The sequence below is a fragment of the Coffea eugenioides genome, chromosome 8, assembly GCF_003713205.1.
Source record: "Coffea eugenioides isolate CCC68of chromosome 8, Ceug_1.0, whole genome shotgun sequence".
In the NCBI taxonomy this organism is placed as follows: Eukaryota; Viridiplantae; Streptophyta; class Magnoliopsida; order Gentianales; family Rubiaceae; genus Coffea; species Coffea eugenioides.
In genome coordinates, this window is record NC_040042.1 from 10,381,906 (window position 1) to 10,396,748 (window position 14,843).

Here is a 14,843-nt window from a genome sequence, read left to right on the forward strand (position 1 = left end):
AAAATTAGCCTTTGTCCCCTGTTTGGTATTTGAATTTTTTGTCAAGTTTGTCTGCTACAAGTTTTTTGAAAACTTTAACTACAGTAATCTCAAAAAAATTCTCAAAATTTTTAAACTATACACTTCAAAATATTCAAAAATTTACACACTTCAAAAATTTTTTAAAAAACTTCTACAGTAAGTTACAGTAAAATTTTAGATAAACATCCAAAAATTCACTTGCCAAACGGGGTTGTAAGTTCTAGCCTACTAGTCCAAGTCGGATTCCTAAGGTTACATCGGCGGTGGTTTTAGTTGTCCAGATTCAAGTTTGTTTCCTGGATGAAGTATCAATATTAGGAAGTTTGTAACTCTATATAATTGAAGCTTTACCTGGTGCAATATAGCCAAATATTGCTAGAGACATTGGTGTATGCAGTGTTCTCCCCACCAGTCAATTTCAAAAATTTTAAAAATTGACAGGTTGTCGAGCCTGTGTAATAATAATTACCTACTCAAGAAAAATATAGATTTTGTATATAGCGGTGAGCAGGGTCGAATCCACAGAGACTGGAGATAATTCGTTTCTTCCAGAGTCCGAAGTATGGGGGGTTTTTTGGAGAATATAAAATAACTAATTAACTAATTAATGAAACAACTAATAGAAATAAACAGGAATTAATCAATAACCAATACGACTCTAGTCAAAGGTGCAATTTTTCAGACACGGTCCATTCAACTGATCATCGATGCAAAGATAGTTCAATTACTCATTAATAGATTGGTTATAGTTGTCATACACGCGATAAACAACCAGCCTTTCCTTACTTTTTTTATAGTCAAGGTACGAGCACTAACTATTTCCCTAATCAAGAAATAACCCTAAGTACGACCATAGGATTTAATTTCTCGATTGCAATAAGAATTAGAAAAACCCAACTCTAACTAACAAACACGCTACGAGGGTTCGTTTAAGTTAGATCATACGTTTCCCTAACATGAAACCAATCACGCTAGTCGCCACTGGTATTAATCAATTGAAAAATTACCGATTCAATCAATTAATCTGGCAGTAGATTATTAGGTTAATTCGAATATCACGCCCTTGACATTCAAATAACATAACAAGCATAAGAAGTTAAATCAGAAAACGTACAAATATCAATAAATAAAAGAAATAAGTAATATAATTCGATCTCACAAATACTTGGAACCGAGTCCTGAAATTGACTTTCGACTAGAAAACAGAGATTTAGCTACACATCCTCAAGGGAGATCTGCAGGAATCCATCGCTAACCATTGGTTTTTCTCTAAAGACTAACTAAAGAAGAGACCAGTGGCTGTCTCTTTTTTTTTTGTTCCCTCCAAGATAGTAATCATGCGAGATTCCGACCTTTTTTCTCTCTTTGTTACCTAACTGAAGTCTACTATTTCGGCCGTCCATTGGCCAACCAAAAATAGAATTCTAATTGCAAAAGGAAACTTCTCCAACTAATGTTAATTGTTCCCTAATAAGACATCTAATAAAAAGTGGTAGTTTTCTAATTTTCATCCAATACTCCACGTAGATTCCATCTTGAATTGAAAAACTCTTGAAAAATCACCTCTTTTATTACTTTTTGCTCCACCTTTCTACAATTGACATAAAATACCAAATATAAGTAGAATCAATCAATTAATATAATATTTGGTAATATAAACGAGGGAAACAATCATAAAATTAATGATAAAAATGTAATGTATCAATTTCCCCCACACCTAAACCATACTTGTCCTCAAGCAAGAGAAACAACAAATCAAGCAATCAAGTTCAAAAAATGGTTATTATTCAAATCTTCTATTGCCAAGATATAATTAAAACATATGTTAAGTATTAGTGACAATTTTCAAGAAATATCTCTCCAGTTAGGTTTCAAGATCAAGGACTCTTTCAATTTATGACTAACTAATCTAAGAATATAAAATATTCAACCAGCATCCATAAACAAATGGTTCGACTATTAAGTAAAATTTGAACATTAAAATTCATGGATCAGCAGGCTAACAATTCATTCAAACAGTTTCACATTTTTCACCATTAATACATTTTTTTTTAAAATATCCTCAAACTTCATTGATTTTTTTTTCAAGGGGAATGTTTAGTCTTTAGCCATTTAAGCGTTTTGACGTGAACTCCGACATTGGCCAAATAAAGGAGTCAGATTACTCAGTCATCATCGCTTAAAAATCACATACTCATAACTATCGTCGTTTTTTGACGTGAAAATCGACACTTGTGGTGAAAACCTCCAGTTACTAGACAACGATACTAGCTTGGTATAGCTAAATACTATTCATAAATAAGTACCAAATTAAAATTAACAATACAAAAATCTGCTTTATTTCTTAAATATGGAGAACTAAGATTAATAGTTGAACCAATTTGCATAAAAAAAATGCTAGACAAATATTATGTTATTTTGAATACCAATTGTGTTATTTTGAATTTTTGGTGTTATTTGGCTGTGAATAAGAGTTGACTGTACTCCACTAGTATTTACTACCGAGTAACCGGGGATCTTCACCAAAAGTATCGATTCTCGTGTCAAAAAGTAGTAATTGCTATGAGTGCGTGGTCACGTGGCGATAGGAGCTGAGTAACCGGGCTCTTTCATCTGACAAATGTCGGAGTTCACGTCAAAAGGCTCTGATGGCCAGAGACTAAGTCTTGTGTTACTATTTAAAAAAAATAGAAAAAGAGAAAAATATGGAAAAAAAAGTGAAGTTGTGTTAATGTATAATAAAAGTCAGCTTGCCGATTTATGGATTTAATGTTGAGATTTTGGTTAATAGTTGGACCATTTGCTGATAAATGTTGTGCGTCATTCCTTTTTCTTAGATTAGTTTACCTTAAATTGGAGGAGTTTGTGGTTTAAGAGCTAAACGGGGTGATGTTTCTTAGATCTTGGTCACTGATGCTTGATATATGTGTTTATTGGTATCTTGGCAATTTGGTAGATGGAGCAATAGCTATTGTCAAATATTGGTGTTTGTTTACTGTTCTTATGCTTGAGAACAAGCATGGTTTAGGTGTGGGGGGAATTGATAAATTACAATTTTATCATTTATTTTATTATTAATTTCCCCTATTACCTGACCCGATGTGGATTAATTGCTGGATTCTACTCATTTTTAGTATTGTGCATTTATTTCAGGGAGTAGAACGAAAATATGATAACAAGTGCCAATTTGACAGAAAAGGGATCCAAATAATAGATCTCATCCCAGGGACATTTTTGAAAAAGAAGACATTGTTCCCAATTTGGTAACTACTGCAAAGGAAGGACGGAGAGGGCTTCTTTTTCCTGGTGTGGGCCGCCGCACAAGAGCATAGGCGGAAGTATTAGATAACAATCAGAGATTGCAGAGGATGAGCACTATCTTCTTGTTCTTATTTAGTTTTTCGTCTTTTAGCGTAGCTTGGGGGGACTTGACTTCCCTTTTAGCTTTTAGTAATATCTTTTCCTCCTATGCCAGAGGAAGAAAAAACAATGAATTGCCTCCTGTAGCTTTCTTTCCCTATTGAATAGAACGAGTTGAATTCGCTCAATTTTCCAATTGATGGCCGCAGCTTTTGCTTCAATTTCCTGTGGGTTTTGTTCATCAAATATGAACTAATTTTTCTACTCTAGTCAAGAGACAACGGAGGCTCTGGGTCGCCTAAAAATTGTGAGATTGATTTAATTTAATCTTTTTTTTAATTTATTGGTATTCGCATATTCCTTGATTGCTATGCTTATGGTTATTTAATTAATTGATTGTTTTGGATCCGGATAATTAGTTAATTTAGTAATCTATTGTCAATTAGGGCATTTAAATCCGTAATTGTTTAATTGCCTTGAAATAGTGACAACTGGCACGATTAGATTTGTATCTGGAGGATACGCGGACTAATATGAAATAACCCTGGTAGTGCGTTATTTGGTTACAATAGGACTCTTCTAATACGTAAAGCAATTGGGGAATTAAATCTTATTGGCGTACCTAGGATTATTTCTCAATTAGAGCAGTGATTAAAGGGCGTACCTTAATCACCGACACAGTAAGGAGGGGTTGACTGCTATCGCTTGTTTGGTAGTTATAACATATTTATTGATAAATAATTGGAATTGCCTTTGTTTCGATGATCAATTAGGTGCACCATTGCTGAAGTTATTTCTTGGTTAGATATTTAATTATCACCCATTTGATTTTAGTAATTTGTTATTTAACTTTTAGTAGCTTCTTAAATTTTATTTGAATTTCTTAGATTGTCATCCCTGATATAAAAACACCCCCCTTGTCACTGTGAATTTGAAAAGAACCAATTACTCCCAGTTCCTGTGGATTCGACCTTACTCACCGCTATCTACAGAAATTACTTCCAGTTTGAGCAGATTTTTATTATTTCACAGGCTGACAACCTGTCAATTTTTGGCGCCGTTGCCGGGGACTGGTGCCAGATTAATTTGTTTCTTTTTTAGTTCATCTTGTTTTTATTTTTTAATTATTTTTCTCTTTTTTTTAAATAGTTTATGGCTGCTAACATTCTGTATTTTGATGATAGACTGGACTTTATTCCTGAATGGGGTTATGAGACTCGTGTTTTTCCTAATGATCAATGGACTGTTGCAAATTGTGGAATTTATTTTGCCTCAAGTTATTCAACCGACACATACCCTGCATTTCAAGATGGCCTAAGTGTGTCAATCGATAATTTTGGAGATTTTTCACCTCAATATCAAACGTGGTATGATTCTTACTCAAACAGGTATGATCAAAGATGGTGGGATAATTTCAATTTTAATTATGCGATCAAACCAATGGGTTCTCAACAGTAAGAGTCTCAACAACTATCATCCATATCAGGTATGTCTATTCAGGAAATGATTGAATTATTCGCTACTAATACATATCGATTTCATCAGGAGACACAAGCGAGCATTAGTGACCTGGCGGATCAAGTGCAACTATTGACATCTAGGATAACGCGATTAGCTTCTCACCTTGAAGAATTGCCCTCACAAATCAATATCAACCTTGAAGAAGATGAGAGTGTAATTATCCGGCCAAATGACATGGAACTGCAAGAGTTTCAAGAAAACGGATCTAAAGATGTAGTTGAAAAGGATGCTGAAGTGCAAGAAATGAGACCCCAGTATCAACTCGTCCAAGTGAACAATCTCCAAATGCGGTGACATCTCCTCCATTCCTTAATCAATATTCTCCTGACTCTTATTCTTCAATTCCTGTTAATGAAATTGATTTTATTTCACCAGAAAATCTTGAATTTCATAACAGGAATAAATTAAGAGTGGCGATGACAAGATATCTTGAACCAATAAATGCATGTGAGGGAGGAGTAAATGGAGAATTCAAATTATCACTGACTTGTTTGGCGCCATTTAGTAGTCCATGGAAGACTGTAGCTCGTGTGCTCAAGAATTACTCTATTTACGAGGGCTATCAGGACTATATAGAGGATGAAGTATTGAAATGAGCCACAAAATTTTATCCTCCATGAACAAAACATGATAATGTCTAGCCAAAGACATTAAAGAAAGGCACTCATTGGGAGGCAACCCAATTTCTTTTGGTTGTTTGTTCGATTTTGTTTTGATAGTTTAAATATGTTTTCCTTGAGTTTGACTAATTTTTGGTTTCAATTATCGTTTTTGATTATTCATAGGTATCTTTTTGGCATGACGCGCCCGCGTCATGTCATATAGAAAGCTCACGGTCAGAAGGGTTCTTGCCCTTTTGACGCGCCCACGTCACGTTCGCGGGAAAGGTAAGTATTCAAAAAATTCAAGAACGGTTATCGAATTTTTTATTAACCTCTAATTTTGAATTTTGAAAATAAATTTTATTCATATAGGAAAAAAAAATTTGTTATTATTAAGAAAAAAAGCAAAAATTAAAAAAAAAACAAAAAAATTTTTCTTTTTCCTTTTTCCGTTTGAACCGTGGCTTAGGCTTTCAATTTCAAACTTTAATTTAAAAAAAAATAGTTTTTCTTTTTCTTTCTTTTCTTTCTGGTTCTTTCTTCCTCTTTTCTTTCTTTCTTCTCCCCTGTTCTCCTCTATGTCGACCGAGGCTTCTTCGCACGCTACCATCTCCGCCATCTTGCTCGTCAGCCGCCATCCCTCTTCCCCACGCACTCTCACTCCATCTCCACCATCACAACTCGCCGTCTCTCTCTTTTCGCGACTGCTGCAGCCATCCGTCCCTGTCAAGCGCGCCGTTGTTGCGCGCCTCGCGGCCATCTTCCTCACAGCGCCAATGGCTTCACCAGTTCTCCGGTGCCATCACGCAAACCAGCTCGCCCACCAGCTGCAGCAACCTAGCTCGTCGCAGCACCCTCTCTTCCGCCAGCGCACGCCAACTCTCGCGCGTTCTCCCTTGTCCTCGCTCCCCCAAGACCGCGCGCTGCCGCCTTTGGCTTGACCCTGCCGCCGCTCTCGCGGCCGTCTAATTTTCCTTCGCAATCGACCACAGGTCACGGCCGCATCTCTCCTCACTCGCTCTCTCCTACCGACTATTTCAGCATGCCGTCTGCCAGCAAGCACCTCCACCCACAATCTCTCTACCCTCCAGCCACGCAACTCACACTCCACCTCTCACACACCTCCACCAGCAGCTCCGCTCCTGTCACCACCTGTCCATCTTTGACAGGTGGAGGTATTCAAATTTCTCCCTCGTTAATCTTTTTCTGGGTCTCAGATTGCTGGATTTTGTTACCGTTTTCTTGGGTTCCTTGGTGCATAATAGCAGAAGGTGACTAGTTTGTTTTTCACTTGTGCTTTGTTTAGGGCTTCTATAGCATTTTTGGGTTGGTCGTTGCAGTTGCATTTGGCAGTTCATTTGTTTGGGAGTATTTGGGGGTGATTTGAGAGTTGATTGTCAATTGATTCTCATTTTGATTTCTTCTAATTTTCAGTACTGATCGGTGTGTTTGGATTTATCAAGTTATTTGGGTTGATTGTTTGAATAGTTTCCTACTTGTGCGTGCACCAGTGGTACTGGTTGTGGTATTATGCCTAACATTTGTTATTTCTATTTGGTTGGCCTCCTGATTGAAAAGGAAAAACTTGTGATTGTGTGGTTATTGTCAAATTTCTAAATTACTATTGCTGGAACTGTCGATTTTGAGTTGAGATATTCACTGTCCAATTGGAGATTTTGTTGAGATTTTGGGTGGACAGTGTTTGCATTTGTTGGTTGAATTGAATTAAGATGTCTCAGTACTTGGGTGCATACCTCCGCCACATCGGTTTTCCTCCATCGTTCCCGCCTACCCCTTCGCCACTCGAGAGGGAAGTTTCATCGTTCTCTTCACTTTAATTACTTTATTTCCTCCATTGAGGACAATGTAGGATTTAGGTGTGGGGGGGAGCAGTTATGGTGCTAGTGTTTTTAGTTTTGAGTTTTTGGATTTTTTTCTTTCTTTTTAGTTGTTATTTGTCCATCTTTCGTTCATTTTATTTTTTTTTCTTTCTAGTTTGTTATTTGTCCATCTTTCGTTCATTTTCTCTTTTTTCTTTTTAGTGATTAGCTCGTATGTGATGCCAAGTTTGATGTTGGATTGTTGCCTCTATTTCTGCTATTGCCAAGTTTTAGTAATGGAAGTGTATCAAGTGGATGTGGTTGAATCTAAGAATATCTCTGTGGTGAATATCGACACTGTGTGACTTTTGTAATTTTTGGTTAACTTTCCTAGGCATAGAGAATGATTATTGGCATTTTCATGTGAATTGGTCCGGTTATTAATCTTAGTTCTCCATGTTTGAAAATGAGGCTAGCTGATGCAAATTTTCTTTTGATTTTTGTGTTATTTTGAATTTTTGGTATTGTTTGGCTGTGAATAAGAGTTGACTGTACTCCACTAGTATTTACTACCGAGTAATCGGGGATCTTCACCAAAAGTGTCGATTCTCGTATCAAAAAGTAGTAATTGCTATGAGTGCGTGGTCACGTGGCGATAGGAGTTGAGTAACCAGGCTCTTTCATCTAACAAATGTCGGAGTTCGCGTCAAAAGGCTCTGATGGCCAGAGACTAAGTCTTGTGTTACTATTGAAAAAAAAAACAGAAAAAGAGAGAAATATGGAAAAAAAAGTGAAGTTGTGTTAATGTATAATAAAAGTCAGCTTGCCGATTTATGGATTTAATGTTGAGATTTTGGTTAATAGTTAGACCATTTGCTGATAAATGTTGTGCGTCATTCCTTTTTCTTAGATTAGTTTACCTTAAATTGGAGGAGTTTGTGGTTTAAGAGCTAACCGGGATGATGTTTCTTAGATCTTGGTCACTGATGCTTGATATATGTGTTTATTGGTATCTTGGCAATTTGGTAGATGGAGCAATAGCTATTGTCAAATATTGGTGTTTGTTTACTGTTCTTATGCTTGAGAACAAGCATGGTTTAGGTGTGGGGGGAATTGATAAATTACAATTTTATCATTTATTTTATTATTAATTTCCCCTATTACCTGACCCGATGTGGATTAATTGCTGGATTCTACTCATTTTTAGTATTGTGCATTTATTTCAGGGAGTAGAACGAAAATATGATAACAAGTGCCAATTTGACAGAAAAGGGATCCAAATAATAGATCTCATCCCAGGGACATTTTTGAAAAAGAAGACATTGTTCCCAATTTGGTAACTACTGCAAAGGAAGGACGGAGAGGGCTTCTTTTTCCTGGTGTGGGCCGCCGCACAAGAGCATAGGCGGAAGTATTAGATAACAATCAGAGATTGCAGAGGATGAGCACTATCTTCTTGTTCTTATTTAGTTTTTCGTCTTTTAGCGTAGCTTGGGGGGACTTGACTTCCCTTTTAGCTTTTAGTAATATCTTTTCCTCCTATGCCAGAGGAAGAAAAAACAATGAATTGCCTCCTGTAGCTTTCTTTCCCTATTGAATAGAACGAGTTGAATTCGCTCAATTTTCCAATTGATGGCCGCAGCTTTTGCTTCAATTTCCTGTGGGTTTTGTTCATCAAATATGAACTAATTTTTCTACTCTAGTCAAGAGACAACGGAGGCTCTGGGTCGCCTAAAAATTGTGAGATTGATTTAATTTAATCTTTTTTTTAATTTATTGGTATTCGCATATTCCTTGATTGCTATGCTTATGGTTATTTAATTAATTGATTGTTTTGGATCCGGATAATTAGTTAATTTAGTAATCTATTGTCAATTAGGGCATTTAAATCCGTAATTGTTTAATTGCCTTGAAATAGTGACAACTGGCACGATTAGATTTGTGTCAGGAGGATACGTGGGTTAATCTGAAATAACCCTGGTAGTGCGTTATTTGGTTACAATAGGACTCTTCTAATACGTAAGGCAATTGGGGAATTAAATCTTATGGGCGTACCTGGGATTATTTCTCAATTAGAGCAGTGATTAACGGACGTACCTTAATCACCGACATAGTAAGGAGGGGTTGACTGCCATCACTTGTTTGGTAGTTATAACCTATTTATTGATAAATAATTGGAATTGCCTTTGTTTCGATGATCAATTAGGTGCACCAGTGCTGAAGTTATTTCTTGGTTAGATCTTTAATTATCACCCATTTGATTTTAGTAATTTGTTATTTAACTTTTAGTAGTTTCTTAGATTTTATTTGAATTTCTTAGATTGTCACCCTGATATAAAAACACCCCCCTTGTCACTGTGAATTTGAAAAGAACCAATTACTCCCAGTCCCTGTGGATTCGACCATGCTCACCGCTATCTACAGAAATTACTTCCAGTTTGAGCAGATTTTTATTATTGCACAGGCTGACAACCTATCACCCATTTGGCGTGAGCACGTCATAACGATAAGAAGCCTGCTAACCATCAACAACGAAAAATTAAGCCACCAAATATGAAAAGTCTAAGAGAAACATATTGAAACACATAATAAATGATAAAATAAAAAAATTAACAAACAACTAAAAAAATGGATTGAGTTGCCTCCCAATAAGCGTCTTTCTTTAATGTCTTTGGCTAGACATTGTCATGTTTATTCACGGAGGATAAAATCATGTAGCTCGTTTCAGTGTTTCATCTTTTATGTTATCCTGATATATCTCGTAAATAGAGTAATCATTGAGCACATGAGGTACAGTCTTCCATGGATTAGTAGATGGCGTCAAACAAACAAGTAATGATTTTAATTCTTCACTCACTCCTCTATCATGAGCATTTTCTGGTTCAAGATATTTTGCCATCGTAACTCTTAACTTATTCCTGTCATGAAACTCAAAATCTTCTAGTATAATAAAGTCAATCTCGCTAACAGGAATTAAAGAACAAAAGTCAGGAGAATATTGATTAAGGAATGGAGGAGATGTCACCGCATTTAGAGATTATTCACTGGATGCATTCACTTGAATAATTTGATATTGGGGTCCCATTTCTTCCACTTCAACTTCCTTTTCAATAGCATCTTTAGATCCGTTTTCTTGAGACTCTTGCAGTTCCATGTCACATGTTCGGATAATTACACTTTTATCTTCTTTAAGGTCGATGTTGGTCTGTGAAGCCAATTCTTCATAAATTGGAGAAATCAATTTGCTCATTATAGATGCCAATTCACGCCTTCCATCTTTCATCCTTTTAATTATCCTTTGTGTGTGCTGTTGAAATGATATGTGTTAGTAGCTAGTAATTCAATCATTTCTTCAAGAGACATACCTGATATGGATGATGGTTGTTGAGACTCTTGCTGTTGAAAACGTATTGGCCTTTGTTTATAATTAAGATTGGAATTATCCACCATCCTTGATCATACCCGTTTGAATAAGGGTCATACCACAATTGATATTGAGGTGAAAAATCTCCCAAAGTATTAATTGGAGCATGTAGGCCATCTTGAAATGCGGGGTATATGTCGGTTGAATGATCTGAGGCAAAATAACTTCCACAATTTGCAACAGCCAATTGATCATTAGAAAAAACATGAGTGTCATAACTCCTTCTAGAAATAAAATCCAGTCTATCATAAAAATACGGAAAGTTAGCAGCCATAAACTATATAAAAAAATAAGAGAAAAAAAAGAAAGAAAACAAGATGAACTAAAAATGAAACAAATTAATCAGGCACCAGCCTCCCATGCTTTCATCATAACCATTGGTTGCTTGTTGGAGTTCATAATACAAAATCCTTCATTTTGCTGTCAAGGAGAACAAATTAGTTCCATTAGGAACCTTCTCTTTGTTTACGTACCGAACAAACAAAAATGCCAAGGCTACACCAGCAATTATTGCCGAAGCTCCAAACACTATCAATTTAGTTTGAAGCACTTTCTTTGTCCTTGATCTGTGAATTGAAGAAGTTTGGCTTGCTGGAACATGAAACCTAGATGATCCACATAAAGCATCATTGGAGATAAAAGATTCACTAGTGAAATTCTTGAAAGGGCCGTTAGATGGAATTTGCCCCTGTAAATAATTGAAAGAGACATTGAAGTAGCTGAGAGATTGAGGTGTTCACGATAGGTCCAAATATTTCAAACTTAGCATGTTACTGATTGACTCAGGAATGGTACCTTCAAAGTTGTTATATGCCAAAGAAAGATGATTCAAGTTTTCTAAATCTCCAATTCTGCTGGGAATGTTATTTTTGAACTGATTCATCGAAAAATCTATCCATGTTGCAACCTTCAATAGTCCAATCTCTGAAGGTAGAGAGCCAGTCAAGAAATTCGATGACAGAATAAATCCCAAGAGATCTTTGAGGCTCCACAAACTGTCAGGCACATGAGAAGCTATTCTGTTGGAAGCTAGATAAAGATACCTGAGAGAAGTAAGATTACCTAAACATGCAGGAATTGATTTCCAATCAGATGTAATAAATTCAAGTACTATAAGCTACACAAACTATCAGGCAAGGGATTCTCTTGTAGACCTAGCACACTCAAATTGCTTAGATTGCCAACAGTTTTTGGAATTCTTTCCTTCATTTTACAGCCACCTGCATAAATCTCTTCTATAGAAGAAGAAAGGTTTCCTATAGAAACTGGAAGAACACCAGTTAACGGGTTATTAGCCACTGAAAATTCTCTCAGGTATCTACATTCTATTAAGGCAGTGACCAAACTTAACTCCACAAATGAAGATTCACTTGTTAAATTGTTATCAAACAGCACTAAGTATTCAAGAAATTGTAGGTTGCCAAAGACTGTATAAATTGGATGAGTGAGTCTGTTTCGAGCAAACTCTACATGAGTGAGTTTAGAGGAGTTTTAGATTGAGTCAAGCACAACAGTCAACTGAGGTTATTAGAGCTGAGGTAAAGTTCTTCTAAATTAGGCAGACCTAAACCCATATTGGATGGAAGATTACCTGAAGACTGTTGGAAACAAGTGAAAACACTCCTAAAGTTGAGATGTTGAAGATCCAGGTTGGTATGGAACATTTTAAACTGTTAAATCTTAGGTTCAACACCTCCAATGTTTGTAGGTTTCCAACCTCATAGGGGATTACACCTGCCAAATTAAAATAGATAGAACACCTGAAATGGAATGTTTCCCAATCCTGAAGAAACACTTCATTTGCAAACGGAAGCATGTTTATTTGATCAAGAAAGTTTCAGTTGTTTCATGATTGCTATTCTCAAGTGCCATACCTATTAAATTGTTTACACCAAGGTATAGTTCTTTAAGTGCAGTCAAATTTCCAATATCTCTTGGTATAGAGCCTTCAATCTTGTTATTCTCTAGACTAAACAACATTAGCTTTAAAATACCACCAAGCTTTTGCGTAACTATACCTGCCAAGTTCAAGATAAAGCAACGATATATATGTTGGACCAGAATAATCAACTCTTCGTAACAATAAAAGATGTTGGACTGTGAGATTGGCTTCATTAATTTTTTAACTTGACAAGAGAAGGAGCAAATAGAAATACATAGGAGTTCAAATTGTTACCATCTTCGTTAGCAAAGCAAAACTTATTAATATTTCTCTTGAAGTAGTAAGTAAATTGTCACACCTGTTAAGTTGTTATGCCCAAGGTAGGGCTCTGAAACTGAGTCAAATTCGAGATTTCTCTTGGGATAGATCCTATGATCTGGTTATAATCCATGGCTAATAGCTTCAGGTTATAAAGATTACCAATCTCTTGAGGGATTGTACCTGCCAAATAAAACATTAGTCTTGAGTTGATGCACGAAATTGGAATATGCAATTTAGAAGCCAATTATGAGTCAGAGTCTTCCGTAAGAAGAATTTATCAGGATTTAGTACTAAACAGTTTATTGACTTCTAACAACTTCAATTTATTCTCCATAACTAGACTGAGGCAGAGAAGATCTATCTGGGCGGATTATATGTTTTCTAAGTATATAGGGGAGCAGCATCCGCTGCAAGCAGTAGTAGCCAGACCAACAGGGACATGGAAGCGCCTAATCGGTATACGGGAGCTGGCTGAGGCTAATATTTCGTGGAGCCTAGGTCCGGGTATGGTTGACTTTTGGCTGGACACTTGGTGTGAGCTGGGACCTCTTCATTCATTGGTGGCGGCAGATAGTGCCCACCCTCATTTCTTAGTGGCAGAGTTTTTGGGACGAGAGGGGTGGAACAGGGATCGCCTCCTGCAATGGATACTGGAGCACCTCGTGGAGATGATAGTAGACGTCCCGTTTGACCTGGAGGGACAAGATCAAATCATGTGGTCATTATCATCATCGGCAGGGTTCTTGCTAAGTTCGGCTTGGGAGCGATGTCGGAAGCGCCGAGGTGGATCCTCGATGCAAGGGATGGTTTGGAATAGAGGCGTCCTGCTGAAGATGTCTATGTTCGCATGGCGTCTGTTAAGGCACTACGTACCAGTGGACTCGGTGCTCCGTCGGAGAGGGGTGCCTTTGGTGTCCAGATGCTCCTGTTGTCTCGAAGAAGCGGAATCGGTACTCCATCTCTTTATCAATGGCCCTGTGGCAAGGGAGGTTTGGGGTTACTTTGGGAACAGGTTTGGAGTCGGTCGCCAGCCAATTGAGGGGCTGGAGATTCTGTGGAAGAAATGGGCTGTGTCACTCCCACGCCTGCCGGTACATCATATCAGATGTATCCTCCCGATACGGATATGGTGGTTCATCTGGAAGGGTCGAAACAAGGCGAGATTCGAAGGACAGGCATTCTCAGCGGAGAGGGTTAGGTAGGAGGTGGTCAACTTCATACAAGATTTAGGAAGGGCGGGGAAGCTGATGAAGGAGCAGTTCTATGGTGACATGGAGGACGATTGGGCACGTTTGGCTCGTTCGGCCACCAGTCAACGGCGGGCGATAGCGGTTGCATGGACCAAACCCCCAGCTTATCAGTACAAATTGAACACAGATGCCAGTGTGGTCAATGGCAGGGCGAATGGAGGAGGAGTATTGCGAGACTCAGATGGTAGGCTCATCTTCGCGTTCTACAAGGAGTTTGGGGAGAAGGGGGTCCTGGAGGCCGAGGCAATGGCAGTACAGGAGGGGTTGCGGGAGTGTGTGGCAAGGGGGGTTCAGGCGGTGTTGGTGGAGGTGGAATCGGCAGTTCTTGTATCTCTTGTTAACTCGTCGGCTCTGGGAGGATGGGCGCATTGCAATCTGCTGTGACGGATTCGCCGTCTACTGCGGCAGGTGGCTGGGTCATTTATGCACATTTTCAAGGAAGCAAACATGGTGGCAGATAGGTTAGCGGCTCTGCAAGGATATCCGAATATGGTTTTTGAGTCTGTTCAGCAGCTGCCGAGGGAGGTTCGCGGGTGCCTGGTCATGGAAGCTAGGGAATTCCCGTCCCTTAGATTAGTACCCGGTTATAGCAACTGAGGCAATAACATATTTTTCTGACCTATTCACGCGTTCTTTAGAGTC

The 14,843-nt window shown here is 37.8% G+C and overlaps 1 protein-coding gene across 1 annotated transcript; it reads right to left on the bottom strand.

The window, feature by feature from the left end:
- Positions 1-11,160: 11,160 nt before the first annotated feature.
- LOC113780222 (LRR receptor-like serine/threonine-protein kinase GSO1) lies at positions 11,161-12,728 on the bottom strand. The gene is made up of 4 exons (XM_027326035.1): positions 12,623-12,728; positions 11,876-12,013; positions 11,563-11,810; positions 11,161-11,436 (listed from the first exon to the last, which is right to left on the bottom strand). The coding sequence occupies exons 1-4, from the start codon at positions 12,726-12,728 to the stop codon at positions 11,161-11,163; spliced, it is 768 nt and encodes a 255-aa protein (XP_027181836.1).
- Positions 12,729-14,843: the final 2,115 nt, after the last annotated feature.

Bases quoted from the DNA above. Each gene is read 5' to 3' on its own strand.
- LOC113780222 (XM_027326035.1), bottom strand. From the start codon at position 12,728: ATGTTGTTTAGTCTAGAGAATAACAAGATTGAAGGCTCTATACCAAGA. The intron at 12,014-12,622 runs GTATGGCACTTG...GTGTTCTTCCAG, and splicing joins TGGTGTAAACAATTTAATAG to TTTCTATAGGAAACCTTTCT. The intron at 11,437-11,562 runs GCATATAACAAC...AATTATTTACAG, and splicing joins ACTTGAATCATCTTTCTTTG to GGGCAAATTCCATCTAACGG.